We start from the raw sequence: 25850 nt of genomic DNA on the forward strand, positions 1-25850 counted from the left end.
GCAAATTTTGTCTGGTTGTAAGAATCAATCTAACACAATTCAGAGATGTTTAGGGCCCTATTTTTATTGCACTAGCAAGAGCACTTAGGCTAGCTACGTTTGGTATTTTCGTGCAAGCATGCACTAAGTCTAGGCGCAAGTGGGTTTGGCGAAATCGGGTGGACAAAGTGTCAATGTGGCTCTCGTTAGGTTTTGTAGGCTCCATTAAATATAGAGAATGTAAGTATTATTAATCATATTGATGAGTGCTTCTGAAACGTCTTGAAATGCGCAATGACCTATTTCTCAAAAAGTAGCTAATTATGCTTCGCGCCACTTCATTTACATACAAAACACCCACAGTTTGTGCGCATACACCCATAGATAGTGCAAGCACTCCCACCAAGTTAAAGCGGTTTTGTGTGGTTGAACGTTCAGAATTGATGTTCTCTTGCGGAGTGTGTCTCTTCAGTAATAATTAGAGTAAATAAGAAGCAATATTACGGAGGAAGATGGCCACCAGCGCTCCTCCTCCTCCCACTGAAGAGCAGATCTCCAGCAGCTTGGAGGATGACTCTGAGGAAGATTGCTAAGACGATGGAACCACCTCCGAGTGCTCTACACCAATCAAACTGTCCGAGCCGACCAACAGTGTTCGCACACACGAGGTAATAAAAACATTTTGTTATCTAGTCTTATCCAGAATTCTGCACTCATCAGAAATGCATCTCAAATGTCATCTCAGAAATCGATATAGATATTTTGCATTTATAATCCAAATTTGTGTAGAAGTCAGAAAAAAGTAGGGTTGTAAAAATGCTTCAATACAACAACACAATCTGATGTGTGTCACACATTTAGCGGACAAATTATTATTATTATTATTATTTATTATTTCTCCCAATGTGGAATGCCCAATTACCAATGCGCTGTAAGTCCTCGTGGTCACGTAGTGATTCTCCTCAATCCGGGTGGGGGAGGACGAACCTCAGTTGCCTTTGCGTCTGAGACGTCAATCCGTGCATCTTATCACTCGGCTTGTGGAGCGCGTTGCCATGGAGACATAGCGCATGTGGAAGCTTCACGCCATCCACCGCGGCATCCACACACAACTCACCACAAGCCCCACCAAGAATCAACCATATTATAGCGACCACGAGGAGGTTACCCCATATGACTCTACGCTCCCTAGCAACCGGGCCAATTTGGTTGCTTAGGAGACCTGGCTGGAATCACTCAGCATCCCCCGGGAATCGAATTAGCGAACTCCAGGGGTGGTAGCCAGCGTCTTTTACCACCTCTGTGGAACCACAAAGGCTGCAATTTAATCAGATAAATATATAGTCTGCATGTCCTTCGCATTTCAAATGTGGGCACTTTTAAATGTGTGAAAACACCATCATGAGCATCGTCTGGTCTGTTTGTAGCAGATGACAGCGAGCAGAGCGCTAGTTCACTTTGAAGCATGTTGCACATACAGACTACATGTTCATTTAACTCAATGGCAGCTTTTTGCTGTTTAATAATCACTTTGAGTCATTTAGCGACCTGCTTTTCTAGAAGTGAAAAACTACCGTCATAAACACACAGAAACAGAAAGGGCTTCAAAATAAAAGCTTCCACCAAAATAAAAGCAACAGAAAGTACAACTGAAATATATCACAACTCTATACTTTTGTGATATTCACTGTAATACTACTACTACTAATAATAATAATACATCAATAGTAATTGTATTATATTTAACCAATATCTCACATCTGTGATGCAGCACTTTATTTGACAAAATAACTCCAATATTGTCGTTTGTCTTAAGCTCAATATTCGGTCAAAAATGGCAAAAAAGAAACAGCTTTCTCTAGAAACTCATCAGTCAATCATTGTTGAGGAATGAAGGCGATACAATGCTTGAAATTGCCAAGAAATGGCAGATTTCATCCAAAGGTGTAACTACAGTCTACAAAGCACAACTGTCTCTAACAAGGACAGAAAGAGATGTGGAAGACCAGATGTGCAACTAAAAAAGAGGATAAGTACATCAGAGTCTCTAGTTTGAGAAATAAACGCCTCACATGTCCTCCGCTGACAGCTTCATTGAATTCTACCTGCTCAACACCAGTTTCATGTACAACAGTAAAGAGAAGACTCTTATGGGAAGAACTGCAAAGAAAAAGGCACTTTTGAAACAGAAAAACAAAAAGAAAAGGTTTGAGTGGGCAAAGAAACAGACATTGGACAACAGATAATTGGAAAAGAGTGTTACGGATATAAACCCCATTGAGCTTTTGTGGGATCAGCTAGACTGTAAGGTGCGTGAGAAGTGCCCGACAAGACAGACACATCTATGGCAAGTGCTACAGGAAGTGTGGGGTGAAAGGTCACGTGCTACAGGAAGTGTGGGGTGAAAGGGCAAGTGCTACAGGAAGTGTGGGGTGAAAGGGCAAGTGCTACAGGAAGTGTGGGGTGAAAGGTCAAGTGCTACAGTAAGTGTGGGGTGAAAGGTCAAGTGCTACAATAAGTATGGGGTGAAAGGTCAAGTGCTACAGGAAGTGTGGGGTGAAAGGTCACCTGAGTATCTGGACATACTGACCGCTAGAATAACACGGATCTGTAAATCTGTCGTCGCTGCACATGGAGGATGTTTTGATGAGAACTCTTTGAAGTAGTTTAAGAAGTTCTGAAGATTAATAGTAATTTATCACGTTATTAATGTCCCGACTGATACATTGTGATCCGTTGAATGCCACTTTGGTGAATAAAAGTACCAATTTCTTTCCATAAGAGCAAAATATGTACATTATTCGAAACTTTTGGCCACCAGTGTATATCTATGTATATACTTGTGTTTTATCATGCTTATTTAATCATGTTTTATTTGAGATATTTTAATGAATATTCTGCTTAATTTCTTCTTACTGCAACACTTACAGCTTCAAAATTATGACTGTTAAATGAAATATAAATAATGTAAACAAAATAAACCATTTTATTTAAAAATTTTGAAACAATATTCGTTGTACCCAAGAATATATATAAAATAATGAGGCACAGATCTGGGGAAGGCTTCAAAAAATATTCGCCTGCATTGAAGGTTCCCAAGTGCACAGTGGGCTCCATAATTCTTAAAAGTTTGGAACAGTCAGGACTCTTCCAAGAGCTGAGCAATCGGGGGAGAAGAGCCTTGGTAAGAGAGGTGACCAAGAACCCCATGGTCACTCTGGTTGAGCTCCAGAGATCATGTGTGGAGACGGGAGAAACTTGCAGAAGGACGACCATCACTGCAACACTCCACCGATCTGGGCTTTATGGCAGAGTGGCCAGACGGACGCCTCTCCTCAGTGAAAGACACATTAAAAAGCACCTAAAGGACTCTCAGACTGTGAGAAACAAGATTCTCTGGTTTGATGAGAGGAAGATTGAACTGTTTGGCCTCAATTCCAAGTGTCATGTCTGGAGGAAACCAGGCACCATTCATCACCTGCTCAAAACCATCCTAACGGTGAAGAAAGGTGGTGGTGGCATCATGCTGTGAGGGTGTTTTTTAGCAGCGGGGACTTGGGGACTGGTCAGGGTTGAAGGAAAGATGAACGGCACTCAGGGCCTCAGACTGGGCCGAAGGTTCACCTTTCAATGGGACAATTACCCCAAGCACACAGCCAAAACAATGCAAGAGTGGCTTCAGGACAACTCTGTGAGTGTCCCAGCCAGAGCCTAGCATGAACCCAATCGAACATCTCTGGAGAGACCTGAAAATGTTCACAGATGGTCCCCATCCAACCTGACAGAGCTTGAGAAGATCTGCAGAGAAGAATGGCAGAAAATCCCCAAATCCAGGTGTAGCAAAGCTGGTCGCATCAAACCCAAAAACACTCGAGGCAGTAATCGCTGGCAAGGTTAAGGGTCTGAATACTTATGCCAATATGATATTTCAATTTTTTTTTGTTTTTTTTTTGGCAAAATGTAAATAAACAATTCAAAGCATTTTAACATACGTCTGCATCATAACAAAAATGTGAAAATAATGAAGGGGTCTGAATACATCAGAAAGAGCATAAGTTCAAACATGGAAACCTGGACTCGCCATCTCACTCAGAGTGTTTTATGTGTTGTGGTAATGAGAAGCAGACGTTATAACACTTTCGCTTTATTCATTAAACATTCTTTTTGAACCTCTGCCACTGGTTTCACATCTCTCTTGTCCCTTCATTCGCTGGTAATAAGTACAATGTAATCTCTAAGATAGTCGAGGCTGTTTTAATGGGCTTTTGAGTGAGTGTATACCTGGCCGCATATGCCCTCGCTGAACAATACGCCTTGATCCGTTCTTTATGAAGTTATCCGCTGTGAATGTGATGAGAAGCCCTCACTGCGCAGCACTGTAGCTGATGTTACCTTGACCTGAGAAAACACAGTTATTCCACAATTCTCTACTTTGTGGATGAGAAAGAGAATAATCTGAGAGCATGACATAAGTGTCCGAAATCGTTCCATATTGCCTATACATTTTACTATGTTGTGTGTAATCAATCAACAATTAATTGCCTATAGAGTGCACTCTTTTATACCCTTAATAATTCATATTTGTAGTGTACGAATGATGCTGGCACGTCTGGCGCACCGTGCGCTTGAGGCAAGTTGTGCCATCACTACAATACATACAGACTGTCCACGAGCAGACTTACTTTTCTAGATAAGCGAACAGTCCATGTCGAACGTTTTCGGGTGTGCTCGCATTCAAAAGGATATACTTTGAAAGGCTTTAGCTCCCGACTGTCCACGATGTTACGGCATGCGTAAAAACAATGCTTAGCCTATCCTTATGCTATATTGCGTTGGCTACTTTTTTATACCATCTACGACTCTTAAACACTTTATATATTAATATAATCTAGGTGGTTTTAGTCATAATAATAATTCCTTACATTTATATAGCACTTTTCTAGGCACTCAAAGCGCTTTACATAGCATAGGGATGAGGATGCAACGGCAGCCATAGTGCACCAGAACACCCACCAGCTATTGGTGGGGAGGAGAGAGTAGAGTGATGTAGCCAATTTAGGGATGGAGATTAATACAAGGCCATGGTAGATAGGGGCCAATGGGGGAATTTGGACAGGACACAAGGGTTACACCCCTACTCATTACAAGAAGTGTCGTGAGATTTTTAATGACCACAGAGAGTCAGGACCTCGGTTTAACATCTCATCCGAAGGACAGTGCCTTTTTACAGTATAGTGTCCCGTCACTATACTGGGGCATTAGGACCCACACAGACCGTAGGGTGAACACCCCCTGCTGGCCTCCCTAATACCACTTCCAGCAGCAACCTTGGTTTTCCCCAGGAGTTCTCCCATCCAGGTACTGGCCAGACTCAACCCTACTTAGCTTTAGTGGGCAACCAGGCAAGAGCTGCAGGGTGATATGGCTGCCGATATGGTGATATGGATGCCGTCATGGCATTAGTTCAGATAGGCTGTTCTGGAGTTTTTCCGTTGAGTATTAATGATATCTCTGATGTTTATGAACATTAAGTGGATGATGCACAATATTTCTCTTCATATTGGATGCTCTTTCTAATGTACAGTATTAAAGCACACGCTCTCACAGACTCGCAGGCTTTTGTGTCTCCACAAGCCCTCGACCCACGTGCATGACTCAAGGTTTCTGCCATGTTTCCATGCCAACAAGGCCATTTGGATTTATTTGCCTTGAGAGACACTGAAAGAGGGATTGAAGGGGAAAACGGAGGGATGGAAGGATTGGAATTATAATGGCTGAAAGATGAATGAATGAGTGAGTCAGAGCGAGTGCACTCTGAGAACTTTAATGAATAACATGAATACTGGAGTGAAGAGCTCTTCTTTTATTTTCATCTAATCTCACATGTTCTGAAATCTCAAATGTTCTTCTCAGTATCGATTTTCATCTGGTCCCTTGGCTTTTCTTTTCTTCTCATCTCAAATCTTCTCCCCATCTCTTCTCTTCTCATCTCATCTCATCTCAAATCATCTCTTCTCATTTTCTCTCATGCCCTCAAATGTTCTAATTTTAGTCTCTTCTCATCTCAAATCTTCTCATCTTGTCTCGTCTCATCTCAAATAATCTCTTATCATTTTCACTCATGGTCTCAAATGTTCTCATTTAACCTCTTCTCATCTAAAAATTTCATTCATCTCATCCTCTTTTCTCATCTCATCTATTTTGGTCTTATGTCTTCTCTTCTCATCCTATATCTTCACTTTTCATCTAGTCTTTTCTTGTTTCAAATCTTTTCCCTATCGCACCTCTTTTAATTTAAAATCTTCTTTTCTGTTGTTGTCTCTTCTCATCTCAAGACTTCTCATCTTAACTCTTGTGTTATCATCTTGTTTATTCTCTTCTCAAATCTTCTGTTATCATATCTCTTCTTGTTTCGAATCTTCTCATCTCGTGTGTTCTTGCTCTTCTCCTCTCCTCGTCTCATCTTGTCCTTTCTCACTTCTCTTGTGAAATGAGCAACAGTACTGTGCAGATAGCTGCAGGTTTGCTGTTGAGTCCAATATTGTTTTAACTTCCTCATCCTTCAATGTAAAGCTGCAATACATTCTGACAGTTTCTGTAGGCAGGTGCTATACACAGACAGAACTTTGTTTGCACTGAATTTGAAATCTCAGTTACAACTACCTGAAACTATACACAAACAGGGAGATTGATTACGTTGTGATTTTCAGCTGTACCTTGATTGACAACAGAGACGTCCCATAGTAACCAAACAGAGAAATGATGCTGCGATGTTAGCGTTTGTTCTACAAGTTTACGATCATCAAAAGAACGTTTAATCCACCATGTTTTGATCATCCATCTCTGCACACATTTTGTCAAATAATGTAGAAATTTTGACTCATTAAAATATGTTATTTAATAACAGTGAGGGTTTATAACTGACTGTAAATCTCCCTCAGTGCCGACATGTTTGCGTGACACACCTGCATCTCTGCGAAATAAGAGCTGAAGATTTCCGCACGAGTTTCCAAGTTGTAAGTCCAACATAAAGTGGCGTTCCGTGGCAGTTTTCCTTGTATGAAGTTTCAAATTCTGAGATAAATGTGAGTGATGAGAATATGAGAAGCACGCACACACACACACACAAGTACAAGTCATGCTTCAAGTACTCGAGTTGACAAAATGACCAAAATGCCCATCCCTGCTAATTACCCAACAGGCGTCAATGGTGTGTAAATGTGGATGTTGTGTATAGGTATAAACCAACGGATGTGGTATTAATCAGTGTGTACTAGACTTGTAAGACGCCTTCACTAACACAGATTAATTTATAAAGTCTTCACGCAGCTCTCACTAAAATCCTCAGATTGTTTGTCACAGTGTCATAGTGACCTGTTGCCATGGCAGGATAAATGTGTGCCACCGAATCTGTTTCTCAGGTGTCGGCCTCCCGTTTATACACACACACACACACACACACAAACACACACACACACACACACACACACACACACACACACACACACACACCACACACACACACACACACACACACACACTGGCAGCTGTGTATTAAATTGGCTTCATTTGTGAGTGAATTAATGCGGTTTTATTTCCAGTTGTGCAACATGTTTGGATAATGTCCGTTGGGTCAATGACGTGGAACTCACTTTTGTTTTTGTTTTTCGGATCAGATAATTTATTCAAAGATATTTTGAAAAGGGAATTCACACAAAACAGTTGCTTGAATTACACCTCTACTATGATGAACATATTTTCAGTTACTGAATACAAAGTTATTTGGATATTTTTCTGAAAAATGTTTTGTGCTGTCGTCATCTGAAAATATAAATTATATAAAATTTAATTTAACCAAATTAAATAAAGTCTCATTAAAATCTTAATCTTGGCAGAAGTAGTTTGGAATAATCTTTTATAATATTTTTTTAATAAGCAGTGGAACAATTGTGTTTTAAAATATGATTAATATTTGGAATCATTTTGTCCACTAAATCAAAGTCATGTGGTGAAACCCAACGTTTCCCAACCACTGTGCTGCACACTAGTGTGCCATGGAAAACTATCAAATTACACAAAATAAATAAATGCATGAAAAAAATTCTAATTTCAAGGATCCAAACCCCTCACCTTTCAGAGAAATTTGCCATTTTGAAACCATAATCGGTCACTTTTCTTATTATGAAGATCAATGATTAATATGCAGAAGTGAGTGATATTTATACGAGTAAAGGGTCATCACATGACTCGCGTCAGCGCTGCAGATTACATTGAAGTCTATGAAGTGAGTGATATTTATACGAGTAAAGGGTCATCACATGACTCGTGTCAGCGCTGCAGAATACATTGAAGTCTATGAAGTGAGTGATATTTATACGTGTAAAGGGTCATCACATGACTCGCGTCAGTGCTGCAGAATACATTGAAGTCTATGAAGTGAGTGATATTTATACGAGTAAAGGGTCATCACATGACTCGTGTCAGCGCTGCAGAATACATTGAAGTCTATGAAGTGAGTGATATTTATACGTGTAAAGGGTCATCACATGACTCGCGTCAGCGCTGCAGAATACATTGAAGTCTATGAAGTGAGTGATATTTATACGTGTAAAGGGTCATCACATGACTCGCGTCAGTGCTGCAGAATACATTGAAGTCTATGAAGTGAGTGATATTTATACGAGTAAAGGGTCATCACATGACTCGTGTCAGCGCTGCAGAATACATTGAAGTCTATGAAGTGAGTGATATTTATACGTGTAAAGGGTCATCACATGACTCGCGTCAGCGCTGCAGAATACATTGAAGTCTATGAAGTGAGTGATATTTATACGTGTAAAGGGTCATCACATGACTCGCGTCAGTGCTGCAGAATACATTGAAGTCTATGAAGTGAGTGATATTTATACGTGTAAAGGGTCATCACATGACTCGCGTCAGTGCTGCAGAATACATTGAAGTCTATGAAGTGAGTGATATTTATACGAGTAAAGGGTCATCACATGACTCGCGTCAGCGCTGCAGAATACATTGAAGTCTATGAAGTGAGTGATATTTATACGAGTAAAGGGTCATCACATGACTCGCGTCAGCGCTGCAGAACACATTGAAGTCTATGAAGCGAGTGATATTTATACGTGTAAAGGGTCATCACATGAATCGCGTCAGCGCTGCAGAATACATTGAAGTCTATGAAGCGAGTGATATTTATACGTGTAAAGGGTCATCACATGAATCGCGTCAGCGCTGCAGAATACATTGAAGTCTATGAAGCGAGTGATATTTATACGTGTAAAGGGTCATCACATGAATCGCGTCAGCGCTGCAGAATACATTGAAGTCTATGAAGCGAGTGATATTTATACGTGTAAAGGGTCATCACATGATTCGTGTCAGCACTGCAGATTACATTGAAGTCTATGAAGCGAGTGATATTTATACGTGTAAAGGGTCATCACATGAATCGCGTCAGCGCTGCAGAATACATTGAAGTCTATGAAGTGAGTGATATTTATACGAGTAAAGGGTCATCACATGACTCGCGTCAGCACTGCAGAACACATTGAAGACTATGAAGCGAGTGATATTTATACGTGTAAAGGGTCATCACATGACTCGTGTCAGCGCTGCAGATTACATTGAAGTCTATGAAGTGAGTGATATTTATACGAGTAAAGGGTCATCACATGACTCGCGTCAGCACTGCAGATTACATTGAAGTCTATGAAGTGAGTGATATTTATACGAGTAAAGGGTCATCACATGACTCGCGTCAGTGCTGCAGAACACATTGAAGACTATGAAGCGAGTGATATTTATACGTGTAAAGGGTCATCACATGACTCGTGTCAGCGCTGCAGATTACATTGAAGTCTATGAAGTGAGTGATATTTATACGTGTAAAGGGTCATCACATGACTCGCGTCAGCGCTGCAGAACACATTGAAGACTATGAAGCGAGTGATATTTATACGTGTAAAGGGTCATCACATGACTCGCGTCAGTGCTGCAGAATACATTGAAGTCTATGAAGTGAGTGATATTTATACGTGTAAAGGGTCATCACATGACTCGTGTCAGTGCTGCAGAACACATTGATGTCTATGAAGTGAGTGATATTTATACGTGTAAAGGGTCATCACATGACTCGCGTCAGCGCTGCAGAATACATTGAAGTCTATGAAGCGAGTGATATTTATACGTGTAAAGGGTCATCACATGACTCGCGTCAGCGCTGCAGATTACATTGAAGTCTATGAAGCGAGTGACATTTATACGTGTAAATGGTCATCACATGACTCGTGTCAGTGCTGCAGAACACATTGAAGTCTATGAAGTGAGTGATATTTATACGAGTAAAGGGTCATCACATGACACTTGTCAGCGCTGCAGAACACATTGAAGTCTATGAAGCGAGTGACATTTATACGTGTAAATGGTCATCACATGACTCGTGTCAGTGCTGCAGATTACATTGAAGTCTATGAAGCGAGTGACATTTATACGAGTAAAGGGTCATCACATGACTCGTGTCAGTGCTGCAGAACACATTGATGTCTATGAAGTGAGTGATATTTATACGTGTAAAGGGTCATCACATGACTCGTGTCAGTGCTGCAGAATACATTGAAGTCTATGAAGTGAGTGATATTTATACGTGTAAAGGGTCATCACATGACTCGCGTCAGTGCTGCAGAACACATTGAAGTCTATGAAGTGAGTGATATTTATACGTGTAAAGGGTCATCACATGACTCGCGTCAGTGCTGCAGAACACATTGAAGTCTATGAAGTGAGTGATATTTATACGTGTAAAGGGTCATCACATGACTCGCGTCAGTGCTGCAGAATACATTGAAGTCTATGAAGTGAGTGACATTTATACGTGTAAATGGTCATCACATGACTCGTGTCAGCGCTGCAGATTACATTGAAGTCTATGAAGCGAGTGACATTTATACGTGTAAATGGTCATCACATGACTCGTGTCAGTGCTGCAGAACACATTGAAGTCTATGAAGTGAGTGATATTTATACGAGTAAAGGGTCATCACATGACTCGTGTCAGTGCTGCAGAATACATTGAAGTCTATGAAGCGAGTGACATTTATACGTGTAAATGGTCATCACATGACTCGTGTCAGCGCTGCAGATTACATTGAAGTCTATGAAGCGAGTGATATTTATACGAGTAAAGGGTCATCACATGACTCGCGTCAGTGCTGCAGAACACATTGAAGTCTATGAAGTGAGTGATATTTATACGTGTAAAGGGTCATCACATGACTCGCGTCAGTGCTGCAGAATACATTGAAGTCTATGAAGCGAGTGACATTTATACGTGTAAATGGTCATCACATGACTCGCGTCAGCGCTGCAGATTACATTGAAGTCTATGAAGTGAGTGATATTTATACGAGTAAAGGGTCATCACATGACTCGCGTCAGTGCTGCAGAACACATTGAAGTCTATGAAGTGAGTGATATTTATACGTGTAAAGGGTCATCACATGACTCGCGTCAGTGCTGCAGAACACATTGAAGTCTATGAAGTGAGTGATATTTATACGAGTAAAGGGTCATCACATGACTCGCGTCAGTGCTGCAGAATACATTGAAGTCTATGAAGCGAGTGACATTTATACGTGTAAATGGTCATCACATGACTCGCGTCAGCGCTGCAGATTACATTGAAGTCTATGAAGCGAGTGACATTTATACGTGTAAAGGGTCATCACATGACTCGCGTCAGCGCGCAGAACACATTGAAGTCTATGAAGTGAGTGATATTTATACGAGTAAATGGTCATCACATGACTCGCGTCAGCACTGCAGAATACACTGAAGTCTATGAAGTGATATTTATACGAGTAAATGGTCATCACATGACTCGCGTCAGCACTGCAGAACACATTGAAGTCTATGAAGTGAGTGACATTTATACGTGTAAATGGTCATCACATGACTCGTGTCAGCGCTGCAGATTACATTGAAGTCTATGAAGCGAGTGACATTTATACGTGTAAATGGTCATCACATGACTCGTGTCAGCGCTGCAGAACACATTGAAGTCTATGAAGTGAGTGATATTTATACGAGTAAAGGGTCATCACATGACTCGCGTCAGTGCTGCAGAATACATTGAAGTCTATGAAGTGATATTTATACGTGTAAAGGGTCATCACATGATTCGTGTCAGCGCTGCAGAATACATTGAAGTCTATGAAGTGAGTGATATTTATACGTGTAAAGGGTCATCACATGATTCGTGTCAGCGCTGCAGAACACATTGAAGTCTATGAAGTGAGTGATATTTATACATGTAAAGGGTCATCACATGACTCGCGTCAGTGCAGCAGAATACATTGAAGTCTATGAAGTGAGTGATATTTATACATGTAAAGGGTCATCACATGACTCGTGCCAGCACTGCAGAACACATTGAAGTCTATGAAGTGAGTGATATTTATACATGTAAAGGGTCATCACATGACTCGTGCCAGCACTGCAGAATACATTGAAGTCTATGAAGTGAGTGATATTTATACATGTAAAGGGTCATCACATGACTCGTGCCAGCACTGCAGAACACATTGAAGTCTATGAAGCGAGTGACATTTATACGTGTAAATGGTCATCACATGACTCATGTCAGCGCTGCAGAATACATTGAAGTCTATGAAGTGAGTGATATTTATACGAGTAAAGGGTCATCACATGACTCGCGTCAGCGCTGCAGAATACATTGAAGTCTATGAAGAGAGTGATATTTATACGTGTAAATGGTCATCACATGACTCGTGTCAGCGCTGCAGAATACATTGAAGTCTATGAAGAGAGTGATATTTATACGTGTAAATGGTCATCACATGACTCGTGTCAGCGCTGCAGAATACATTGAAGTCTATGAAGCGAGTGACATTTATACGTGTAAATGGTCATCACATGACTCGTGTCAGCGCTGCAGAATACATTGAAGTCTATGAAGTCTATATGTCATTAAACCATATTTTTTGCAAAAGTTATAAAAAGTTTTTGCAAATTTTATGAAACCAACATGGACATTCATGCATACTTACACATGTGTTTTAAACTAGCTTTTAAACGTTTTCTCATTTCAATCTTCTCAGATGACCTTATTTGTCATTGACCCTATTATCTATTATCATCATTCTAGTAACTAAGGGGTCATCACATGCTAATCGTTATTAGCATTTTATTAATTTTCCCTGATGTTCACTTTTAGTGTCAGTCAAGTAGTTTCTCATGACCATTTCCTTGAACCTTATTATTCTGCTTTTGCTACTGTAGCTATAAACCTTTTGTATTTACATGACCTCTGTTATGATTGGTTAACCTCGATGCACCAGCATAGATCGTTTTGACAGCAGTTAATAGCAACTGTTGTAGAGTACATGTTGAGTTTGACTCTCAGTGTTTTTTAGACTTCTGATGTCCTTGGCATGACGTATGCTAGTCGTGTATCAGAATGAAACAGATAAGCAATCTTCGACTCTGTTTAGATGTACTGTATGTCTCTCTCTCTCACTGAGCATCATCACTGATTCCACACCATGCACGCCACAGCCATTTATCATCTGTGAGATTTCAGCGCCTGGTGCTGGTTGTTATGGTGCCATCCAGCCATATCATGAGTGCACGTGTCACATGCTCATTTGTCTCGTGCATACGCTGCTATAAATGAACTCAACGGCCGCGACAAGACGCTATAACTCATGAAATATTTAAATGTCAAATTCATCACCTGCTACACTGTAATTACAGTGTAATTTTGTGCAGGCCAAGGCGCGTGCTGTCACTGTTTAACACATTAGTCACATCTTGGGGTTAATCGATATGCGTCGAGAAGAAATACGAAATGCATAATGTACCTCTGAGAGTCGCTGGAACGCCACATGCCCCGTGGCCTGTGTTTGAGTGCGTTGTTTGGTGAAACCCCTCCAGTGGAGATTTCAATCCGTATATTTCAGTGATCCTCATCTTTGATGTGTTTTTATGCTACTTTATAAAGACACTAGTCTAAAACAAATGATTTTTACAAATCAGTATTTGTGAATGGCCCTTGGGGGCCCAGAAAATGTGTTCAAATGTGATTGACGTTCATGTAAAATGGGCCAAAAAAGAGATTTAACTGAGACTGAAAAGTCAAATATTGTAAAATGCCTTTCAGGTGGATGCAACACTCTTGAAATGGCTAAACTATGGAGGCGTGACCAACTAGGATCTAGGGCGCAGAAAACGCATGGAGAAGAAAAGGCGCAAATTAACTGCAAAAGACTTAAACATGAAGCTACCAGGAACCCGCCGTACAGGGACAATCCCCCCAGAGCAACCTGGAGTTAAGTGCCTTACTCAAGGACACAATGGTGGTGACTGTGGGGATCGAACCAGCGACCTTCTGAGTACCAGATTACCAGTTATGTGCTTTTTTTTATATGAATAAATGCAGATTATTAAGGGTGTTTTAAGAAATATGTTACTTGTGATTAACAGAAAAACTTTATATGGGGCAAAATAAATACATTTTACTCTCCGTTTCATTCAATGTCCAGTTTAGTTTATTGTCAGCTAATGTCATTGGTTTATATATCTAGAGTGTCTCTCTCTGTCTCTGTCTCTGTCTCTGTCTCTCTCTCTGTCTCTGTGTCTGTCTCTGTCTCTCTCTCTGTCTCTCTCTCTGCATCTCGAGCGCCCTGTGCCACGTGAGTCCCGTGCATTCATCACTGTAGAAACGAGAAACACGCGGCTACAGCAGGTGGAACTCGCACATGTGCGCACGCTCACTCACACAGTAAAGTGCTGATGATTATCGGCTATTTAAAGCTCTATCAATCTCAAATGGACAATAGTGAGACCTGGATGAAAAGTATAAAAATGTGTGCATGCATGTTTCACTCTGAGACTGCTGGAGTAGGTCACGGCTGTCACTCGTGGGTCTATAGAGTGTAAAAACGAGTCTACTGAACTCTGAGCCGAATCTGTTTAACAAGTTCAAAGGGTCGAAAGTCTTGAAGTGTCTGCTGGCTTTGTCTAGAACTGTGGACCTTTTTTCTTTCTACTCTCACAAAGATTGAAATCGAATATTCAGTTTTATTATTGTATTTTTTCAGTGTAACGAAACGGCTGTTGTGCAGTAACTGTACTCGCAGCTGCTACATTTTCATTTAAAGATGAAAGTTATTGAATTATCTCGCCGTTTCTGAGACACATGAAGCTTTTGTGTCTGTCTGTGTTTCTCCATCCTGCTGTGTTCAGTTTAAAACCGTCTACTCGAGAATCATTACATGTTTTTATCTCCATAGTTTCCACTGCATCTCTTCTCTTGCTTCAGGTTTTACATTCTGCTGTTCATCTTATGACTTGTGTCCTGCTGTGTGCAAAACTGCTCCATTTAGTCTTCAGAATGTGTGTGTGTGTGTGTATGTGTGTATGTGTGTGTGTGTGTGTGTGTGTGTGTGTGTGTATGTGTGTATGTGTGTGTGTGTGTGTGTGTGTATGTATGTGTGTATGTGTGTGTGTGTGTGTGTGTATGTATGTGTGTGTGTGTGTGTGTGTGTGTGTGTATATGTGTGTGTGTGTGTGTGTGTGTATGTATGTATGTGTGAGTGTGTGTGTGTGTGTATGTGTGTGTGTGTGTATATGTATGTGTGTGTGTGTGTATGTGTGTGTGTATGTGTGTGTGTGTGTGTGTGTGTGTGTGTGTATGTATGTGTGTGTGTGTGTGTGTGTATGTATGTGTGTGTGTGTGTGTGAGTGTGTGTGTGTGTGTGTGTGTTTATGCTGCATTTTCTGATGCATATTTGAGTGGTGCTTACCTGTGCAAAAGTCACCTCCACTATGCAAGAGTGCTCTGGTTGGTTGCCAAGGCATTGCTGTTTGGTTGCTGAGGTATTCTTAGTGTTTTAATACATTGCTATGCAGTTGCTAGGGTGTTCTGTGTGGTTGTTAGGTGATTGTTTACTGGCAAATTCAAAAGAGTCCACCCCAAGTCTCTATGATTTTCTGGTCTCTAGATATGACTCGGGTTTCAGTGTGTGTCAGTGGGTTTTTTTTTTCGCCTAGGTGGAAAGCATGAACCAGATTGGCAGAATAAATGCATTATCTTACACATGTGGGTTTAAAGTACACTTCAGTCTGTAGCTGTGAGGTTTGGCGGATTTCATTTTCTCTTCACTTCATTTAGTGATCCTGTCTCATAAACACAAGTTTATTTTCATTCTGTCATTCCCACCCTTCCTCTTTTTTTCTGTTTACATTGTTAGAATCACTCGCCTTTTTTCAGCTGTGAGTCAGTGCATGTAGCCGTGCTGGTTTCTAGGATACCGGGAGAAAAACAGATCGAAAGACACTCAGAGACCCACCTGAGTAACCGGTTATTTGGGTGAGCTTTACAGTAGCCGGTTACCAACGACGGTTAGTCATCTTGATTCAAATGCACCACAGCAGACCGGCAGAGTGCATCCAGATACAACTGAGCTAAATAATAATAAAAAACTCAATTGAGCCTGATACAAAAACAATCAGGTTTGTAACTGAGAATGTGCAGTCAGCCGATCATTATCATGAACAAAATAAGGGGCCCGGGTAGCTCAGGTGGTAAAGATGCTGACTATCACACCTGGAGTTGCGAGTATGTATCCAGGGTGTGCTGAGTGACTCCAGTCAGGTCTCCTTAGCAACCAAATTGGCCCGGTTGCTAGGGAGGGTAGAGTCACATGGGGTAACCTCCTCGTGGTCGCTATAATGTGGTTCTCGCTCTCGGTGGGGTGTGTGGTGAGTTATGCGTGGATGCCACAGAGAATATCGTGAAGCCTCCACACGCGCTACGTGCTAAGTCTCCGTGGTAACGCGCTCAACAAGTCAAGATTCGTCCTCCGCCACCCAGATTGAGGCGAGTCACTATGCCACCACGAGGACTTGGGAATTGGGCGTTCCAAACAGGGAAGAGAAAATTTAAAAATAACAAAATAAAAGGTGATACTGACTTTGTAACATGCTACCAACTTTACATTTCTCAGTAGCGTGACAGCTTTTCCAGTAGTTTGTTTTTTACTATAACGGACACAGACATAAACACTACAAGATTTAGTGCATGACTTAACCTCCAGTGTGCTGTCTGTCTGCACTGATCTCAGAACAGTTATAGGAGAGCTATAGGATGCTCCCTTGCTCTCTATTTAGTGCATGACTTAACCTCCAGTGTGCTGTCTGTCTGCACTGGTCTCAGAACAGTTATAGGAGAGCTATAGGATGCTCCCTTGCTCCCTATTTAGTGCATGACTTAACCTCCAGTGTGCTGTCTGTCTGCACTGGTCTCAGAACAGTTATAGGAGAGCTATAGGATGCTCCCTTGCTCCCTATTTAGTGCATGATTTAACCTCCAGTGTGCTGTCTGTCTGCACTGGTCTCAGAACAGTTATAGGAGAGCTATAGGATGCTCCCTTGCTCCCTATTTAGTGCATGACTTAACCTCCAGTGTGCTGTCTGTCTGCACTGGTCTCAGAACAGTTATAGGAGAGCTATAGGATGCTCCCTTGCTCCCTATTTAGTGCACGACTTAACCTCCAGTGTGCTGTCTGTCTGCACTGGTCTCAGAACAGTTATAGGAGAGCTATAGGATGCTCCCTTGCTCCCTATTTAGTGCACGACTTAACCTCCAGTGTGCTGTCTGTCTGCACTGGTCTCAGAACAGTTATAGGAGAGCTATAGGATGCTCCCTTGCTCCCTATTTAGTGCATGACTTAACCTCCAGTGTGCTGTCTGTCTGCACTGGTCTCAGAACAGTTATAGGAGAGCTATAGGATGCTCCCTTGCTCCCTATTTAGTGCATGACTTAACCTCCAGTGTGCTGTCTGTCTGCACTGGTCTCAGAACAGTTATAGGAGAGCTATAGGATGCTCCCTTGCTCCCTATTTAGTGCACGACTTAACCTCCAGTGTGCTGTCTGTCTGCACTGGTCTCAGAACAGTTATAGGAGAGCTATAGGATGCTCCCTTGCTCCCTATTTAGTGCACGACTTAACCTCCAGTGTGCTGTCTGTCTGCACTGGTCTCAGAACAGTTATAGGAGAGCTATAGGATGCTCCCTTGCTCCCTATTTAGTGCATGACTTAACCTCCAGTGTGCTGTCTGTCTGCACTGGTCTCAGAACAGTTATAGGAGAGCTATAGGATGCTCCCTTGCTCCCTATTTAGTGCATGACTTAACCTCCAGTGTGCTGTCTGTCTGCACTGGTCTCAGAACAGTTATAGGAGAGCTATAGGATGCTCCCTTGCTCCCTATTTAGTGCACGACTTAACCTCCAGTGTGCTGTCTGTCTGCACTGGTCTCAGAACAGTTATAGGAGAGCTATAGGATGCTCCCTATGTAGTTCATGACTTAACCTCCAGTGTGCTGTCTGTCTGCACTGGTCTCAGAACAGTTATAGGAGAGCTATAGGATGCTCCCTATGTAGTTCATGACTTAACCTCCAGTGTGCTGTCTGTCTGCACTGGCCTCAGAACAGTGAAGTGCACATTATTGTTATATAACTCCATATAAAGCCTTTTAAAGCAACATTATCAGATTAATCTCAATGTGATAATGCACAGAATATATAAGAACGTATTTATTAATGTTAATGAATAGAACCGTGTTGTACAGTGATGATAAAATAAAAAATATGTGGACAGTACCGCCGTTCCCTATAAGCATACTACGCAGTCTGCATAGGGCACCAACTCCCTAAGGGGGCACCAGAAAGTCCACTGGCTGCCCTTACTCGTACATTATACGTTATTTAAGGACCCGAAATCCCGGAACACAGACGATCGCTCCACGCTCACAGATGACCCCCTTGTCCACCTGGAACTCTGCATAGGGCATCAATATGGTCAGCGGCGTCCCTGTATGTGGACATCATGTTTATTAGCACGCTGATGCATGACAAATGAATACATTTTTAAAAGCAGCATATCAATCGAAATTAGAGACGCTACTCTTTACAACCAAACACGTTTCAATAAAAAAACTGAAAGAGGTTTCTTAGCAGAGGCACTTTTGTTGGTGGAGAGCCGTAGAAGCGTTTCACAGAAATGGACGTCATGCTGTCGTCACGTGATGCGGTGCGCCAGTCTTGTGAACTGTATGCAATTGGTTTTAATTCTTTTAAATTATGCATTGTGTATAGCAAAGCCAAACTACAATGTCCACGCATGTGTACGCTGGGTTGCACGAGGAAAATAACAAAAACTCTCTCACACACCAATGGCGGCAGAGCTGCATGCAAGGCACTAGTCTGCCATTGGGAGCAACTTGGGGTTCAGTGTGTTGCCCAAGGACACTACGGCATGTGGAGTCATGTGGGCCGGGAATCAAACCACCAACCCTGTGATTGGCAGCCAACCCGCTCTACCACCTGAGCCACAGCCGCCCCAAATAACCGATAGTTACAAAAAGCAACTATTGACACAGATTTATCCCTTAAACCGATATATCGGTCGACCTCTAGTAATGAAGTTAAAGGATTAATCAGATTAATAAATCTTCCTCTTACTCTCAAATGTAGTTCTGGAAAATCCAAATCATTTAAGTGAATCGGTTCTTTCGGACAGTTCATGTCTAGTTTTATTAGTTTATATTTCGAATGCATTTATACCTTCAATCGAATGTTGTCACCCTAATTTAAATAACAATTATTACATGATAACATGAGAAGATTCAATTATGCATTTTAGATCATCAGTTTTATACAACTATTGTTTGCTGATCAATCAGACTTACGGTTTGAAGTATCTTATTATGGAATGATATATCTCTGATAAACCCGCCCTAAATGATACATAATGACAAAACCAGCTGATTATTGATCACGTTACATGTCAGTTAGACGGCTCTTCCTGTCTCAGTGGGCGGTTCTTCCAATATAGTCCAGATCTTTGCTGTTTTACTCAACGGTCTGGCCAGAAGCGACTACGCTTGGCACACTAACCACTCACAAATCATGTAACCTGCCAATCATCCAGAAACCTTGAAACTCTCAGATCTCTGTTGGTCAATCTGTTTTATTTAACTACAACCAGAATCATTAGTTACAAGCAACATGTGTATGATATTACTTCTTGGATCTCTGTGTGCACATATAAAGAGTCTTTGGCTTTCCTCTGATAGGAACGAACGTCCTGTAAATTGCCTGACAAAAGACCTCTAGTACAAGCTCTTTCTTTTGGGCTGTAATCATACAGATGTGCAGTGTGGACATTTTACTGTTTGGACTGATCTGATACCTGTCCAGGTAAAGAACAGAACATTCGCCTCATGGGGCGTGACATACAGACATTTCATTTTCTCCTGTAACACGTGAAGGTCTCTCGCTCCAGCTGGAGCGCCGAATCAGCTTCTGTCTCTAAATCAAGTGATTTTAACACCTGTGGGCAGATTAAGAGTTCTTGAACTCTACACCCCCAATAAAATGATGTCTAAGAAAGGGGAGGATATTCAAATGATTCGTTTAGTTCAACATATTACATAAGAAAATGTTACATTGCAAACGCATTTCTAAACAAAGTTCCATTTAAGAACTTTGAGTTTTCAGCAAGTATCAGATGTCAACAAAACACAATGAATAACTGGATATCATTGTGGAGCGGAGGGGGGCGGGGCCGGGGTGGAATATCGCGATCGCGAGGGATAAAGGCGGCCGGTAACGACGGTTCGAGAGAGAGAGAATTACGGGCATGTCCGTCATGTGTGTGTTTATGTTTGTGCTTTAATTAAATTATCATTTATATTTACAAGCCAGTTCTCTCTCCTCCTTGCCCATCTTTAACTGTGTTACAATCATTTTTCTAAATCTCTTAAAGTACTTTGGAAGGGCTGTGATGGCTTAAGATGGTATTTTGAGCTGGAGTGACATTTTAATGTCCAGTTTGGCATGAACGCTTTGTAAGTTTTACAATAATTTCACTGTCAAATGCTTCTGGAATGTATACACGGTTATTTCTCACGTCAGTAGATTGAGTCCTCCTTTGGCACGTTTAATGTAAACTTTGCAATCTTGGTAATGTATTTAAGATTATGCATTACAGGACTTTCCTTAAGGGTTTACAGTGTCATGTCGTCATGGCAACAGAGTTGTATAATTGGCCATATCTTTCCACAGATGTGGTTAGTAAGTGATTTAATGACAGTAAAATCATGTTAACACACATATTGTTTATGTCTTGTGTCTATACTTTTGTAACGGTGAGTATTTTAATGTTTACAGATTAAACCCCATTGACTTGCATTGGAAGTGTCTCACTGGAACACACATTTGTGCATTTTTTTTTGATTAAATTGTTCTGCATTTGTAATATAAGCGAGTCCAACACGTACAAAGTCCCCAAATGTGTTTGTTCACTGTAATCACACTTGATTGAAAAAAATGTCTGAATGTAAATTGGTTTTATTTTTTGTTATCTAACGCAGTGTCCAATCCAATCTGCAGATTTAACATTTGTTTCTGATCAGTATTTGCTCAATGACTGTTAATGAACCGGTGTATTGTTGATTTTTAGTGGATATATTGAAGTCAGTTCATGACACCAGCATTTATAACAGGCCTTCTGTCAAATATCTTGCTTGAAATGTGTGCTTGTGCCCTCTTTAAAATAACGTACCCTTGTTTTAATATCCAACACAAGTGTGACTGAAGTGCCCGAATATTGGACTTGACGTTTTGTTCCAGAATCAATGAGAGTGCTTCAGCTGTTAGATCGGGTTTGTTCTTCATCTCTCATGATCTGAAGCGCTCAGATGACAGGCGACGTCTCGCTGACGTCATCAGGGTTTATTAGCACCCGCGCGGACCCGCACATGCCAGTCACTCACTCACTCGCTTACTCACACCGCCCGCGCGATGCCTCTCCCGGCGCCCGTGAACCGCAGCAGCACCGGCACTCATGTCCGGGAATCGAGAGACGAGTAAAGGATTCAGCTGAGATCGTCTGAGCGGTTTGTTTGGGGAAAAAAGTCTCACCAGCTCCAGTTTCCTCCATGTGAAGTGAAAAGGTACGGCATTGATTGCACGTGTCAGTGAGAGCATGCGCGTTTTAAATGGTGTTTGTGCACAAAACGCGCTGAAATGAATATTGATGCGCGAGACCGAAGTTGCCGGTTTCAGCACCACGGACAGCTCCGGTCGGATTCTCGAGCGGCAGTTTCTCCTAAACAACAGATGTTTATTACTCTTTCAATGCAAAAGTTTATTTTGAGGGCGCAATCCATTAAACAGACATTTATCTACATCATTACATCGTTTATTCTTCTGTTTCTATCGTCCTCTACACACATGAGAAGGTACAAAACTGATCGACTATCAACTGAAATGCGTGTTTTTAAACGGCACCTTTAAAATGATGCTTTTGCACACACACCAAAACAAAATGCTAATTTTGTAATTCAAATTGATGCCTAAAAGCAAAGTTCTCTGTTTCAGCAGCATGCGTTCAAACAGCAGATATTCCCATACAGAGATTTGTGTTTGCAATGTTGTTTATCCCTCATGCAACCCTTTATATGTTAATAGATGCTCAAATATACGATTACACTTCTTAAAAGCAGAGCTTTTATTATATATGATATTATTCAACCTCTTAAAATGGGGTTACCTTTTATTTGAAATGTGAAATGGACATTAATGAAACATAAATCAATGCTCAAAGTCTATAAACATGGTGACCTCGTTTCCTGTAATCGCAGTTTTTCCAAATTATACATTGAAATCAGTCCTTGCGTTTTAAATGTGAACTTTTAAAGAGGGTTATGCACAAACAAAATGCTTCTAAAAGAAGTTCTCGGAGAGCTCCGATGGTGTCTTTCAAATGCAAAGTTATGCCCATTTATTTCGTTCATGCAACCCTTTGTACGATTGAATCTGGTTTAAGGTTTTACACCTTATTGTAAGTGTGAGATCTATCAAACAGACATGCAACAATCATTTTTGTCATACCCTAAAACCTTCAACATGTGATCTCATCTCATTCTTATCTCTCCAGGTTGCTCACTGAGACATGAACGAGAGCAGATTGGCCAACGAGAGCGGTGGAGCACTACCACTGGCGTCGTGGTTGAAGTCCGAAGCCTTCGACGGCAACGAGAGCCTCGCGCTCACCACAGCAGCCCTCGAGTTCCACGTGAACCCGTGGGACATCATGTTGTGCCTCTCCGGTACCATCATCGCCTGTGAGAATGCCATCGTGGTGGCCATCATCTTCTACTCGCCGACGTTGAGAAACCCCATGTTCGTTCTGATCGGCAGCCTCGCCACCGCTGACCTTCTCGCCGGGGTGGGATTAATTCTGAACTTCATGTTCCAGTATCTGATCTCCTCTGACACCATCAGCCTTATCACGGTCGGCTTCCTGGTGGCCTCCTTCACCGCCTCCATCAGCAGCCTCCTCGCCATCACGGTCGACCGCTACCTGTCCCTCTACAATGCCTTGACGTACTTCTCTGAAAAGACGCTGCATTACGTGCACTTGATGTTGGTGGGCACGTGGGGCGCGTCTCTTTGCCTAGGGCTGCTTCCCGTGTTGGGATGGAACTGCTTGGACGACGCGTCCACCTGCAGCATCGTTCGGCCCCTAAAACGCACCAACTTAACCCTCCTCGCCACATCGTTCTTCTTCATTTTCGCTCTTATGCTCAGTCTTTACTTCAAGATCTGTAAAATAGTGTGCCATCACGCACATCAGATCGCTCTCCAGCAAACTTTTTTCACCACGTCGCACTACGTAGCCACTAAGAAGGGCGTCTCCACGCTCGCCATCATCTTGGGTACCTTTGGGGCGAGCTGGTTGCCCTTTGCCATATACTGTTTGGTCGGGGAGCGCGAGTATCCTCCGGTATATACGTACGCAACGCTGCTCCCTGCCACCTACAACTCCATGATCAATCCGATTATTTATGCCTACCGGAACACAGAGATCCAACGCTCCATCTACATACTCTTCTGCGGCTGTTTTCAGAACAGCGGCTCGTATCGCTCCAGGTCACCCAGTGAGGTGTAGATCCGTTCCCCGTGTGCTTTTTTACATGTTGCCTGTTCGTGTAAAAAGCTCTGAGTGTCTGTTGCGCAATTGCACTTTATAAAGACTCTGGACTGCGACCAGTATGTCTAAAAAATGCTGTGAACAACACAAACCTGTGACACACGCAACAACCCACATCGAGAATGAATATTTATATTATTTATAACCGAAATGTTGCACTTTACTGTAAAATTCTAGATGCCAAAGCAGTATTGTATAGGCCTACTGTACGTGTTTGAAGAGTTCTGTGTGTGGTGGGTTTTCTATTTTGTAAAGTTGTCCTTGACTGTACATTTTAAATACATTCTAAAGTACACTTGAACTGATTTATTCATTGCTGTCGGTACGTGTATGTGTGTTTGCGAGCATGAGAGTATCAGTGCATGTGTGTGTGGAACAAATGTAACACTACAAGAGAAAATAAATAGTGTCCCAAACTGCTCAAACAAACAGATATTGTGGCTGTCAAGGCTCTGCCTACTTGATTAATGAGAATATTGTTCTCTAATGTCACATTGCACAAAGCTCTCAAAGACTTTATTAGGTTTTATATGGAACAATGATTCTTGTGCACTCTATAATTAGAGATCATTTGCAATGTTAGGCGTTTATTCACATTGATTAAATTCCAGTTCTGGTAATTACTTAAATAGCCTGTCTCCAAAGCGGTGCTTGAAATCAGTTGTTCATAAACATCACAGCTTAAACCTGAATAGTTTTGGAACTTGGTGGTTTTCTATCTGAGCAACCATCTAATGACCAGCTTTTGCCAGTTAATAACTAGTTTTGACCAGCAAATAATCAGTTTTGACTAGCTAATAACCAACTCTGACATGATCATAACTAGCTTTAACCAGCTATTTACCAGCTTTGACCAGCTAATGAACAGTGTTAACCAGCTAATAGCTAGCATGGATCAGCTATTTACCAGCTTTGACCAGCTAATAATAAATTTTAACCAGCTTATTACCAGCTAATGAACAGTTTTAACCAGCTAATATCCAGCTTGGACCAACTATTTACCAGTACTGACCAGCAAATAACCAGATTTGACCAGCTAATTACCAGCTTTGACCAGCTAATAATGCACATTAACCAGCTTATTAGCAGCTAATGAACAGTATTAACCAGCTAATGAACAGTTTTAACCAGCTAATATCCAGCTTGGACCAACTATTTACCAGTACTGACCAGCTAATAACCAGATATGACCAGCTAATAACCAGCTTTACCAGTTTTGACCAGCTAATGACCAACTTTGACCAGCTACTTACCAGCTTAGACCAGCTAATAATCAGCTTGGACTAAATAATTACCATTTTTGACCAGCTAATAGCCAGCTTTCCTTTCACTAGTTATCAACTAGCTTTGACCAGATACTTACCGATTTTGACTAGATAATGACCAGCTTTGACCAACTAATTACAATCTGTGACCTGCTTATAACCAGCTAATGAACAGTTTTAACCAGCTAACAATCAGCTTGGACCAACTAATAACCAGTTATCCTTTCACCAGTTATCAACTAGCTTTGACTAGATAATTACCAATTTTGACTAGCTAATGACCAGCTTTGACCAACTATTTACAATCTGTGACCTGCTTATAACCAGCTAATGAACAGTTTTAACCAGCTAATGAACAGTTTAAACAAGCTAATGAACAGTTTTAACCAGCTAATGAACAGTTTTAACCAGCTAATGAACAGTTTAAACCAGCTAATGAACAGTTTAAACCAGCTAATGAACAGTTTTGACCAGCTAATGAACAGTTTAAACCAGCTAATGAACAGTTTAAACCA

At 41.5% G+C, this 25850-nt stretch overlaps 1 protein-coding gene across 3 annotated transcripts; it reads left to right on the forward strand.

The window, feature by feature from the left end:
* The first annotated feature begins 521 nt into the window (after positions 1-521).
* LOC127623624 (G-protein coupled receptor 6-like) lies at positions 522-24449 on the forward strand. 3 transcript variants are annotated; one of them, XM_052098037.1, is made up of 2 exons: positions 522-647; positions 23015-24449. In XM_052098037.1, the coding sequence occupies exon 2, from the start codon at positions 23030-23032 to the stop codon at positions 24026-24028; it is 999 nt and encodes a 332-aa protein (XP_051953997.1). In that variant the 5' UTR covers positions 522-647; positions 23015-23029; the 3' UTR covers positions 24029-24449. The 3 variants fall into 3 exon arrangements, with proteins under 3 accessions (XP_051953997.1, XP_051953998.1, XP_051953999.1); XM_052098038.1 differs by lacking the exon at positions 522-647 and adding an exon at positions 13827-14416; XM_052098039.1 differs by lacking the exon at positions 522-647 and adding an exon at positions 21862-22028.
* Positions 24450-25850: the final 1401 nt, after the last annotated feature.

Source organism: Xyrauchen texanus, chromosome 30 (genome assembly GCF_025860055.1).
Source record: "Xyrauchen texanus isolate HMW12.3.18 chromosome 30, RBS_HiC_50CHRs, whole genome shotgun sequence".
NCBI lineage: Eukaryota > Metazoa > Chordata > Actinopteri > Cypriniformes > Catostomidae > Xyrauchen > Xyrauchen texanus.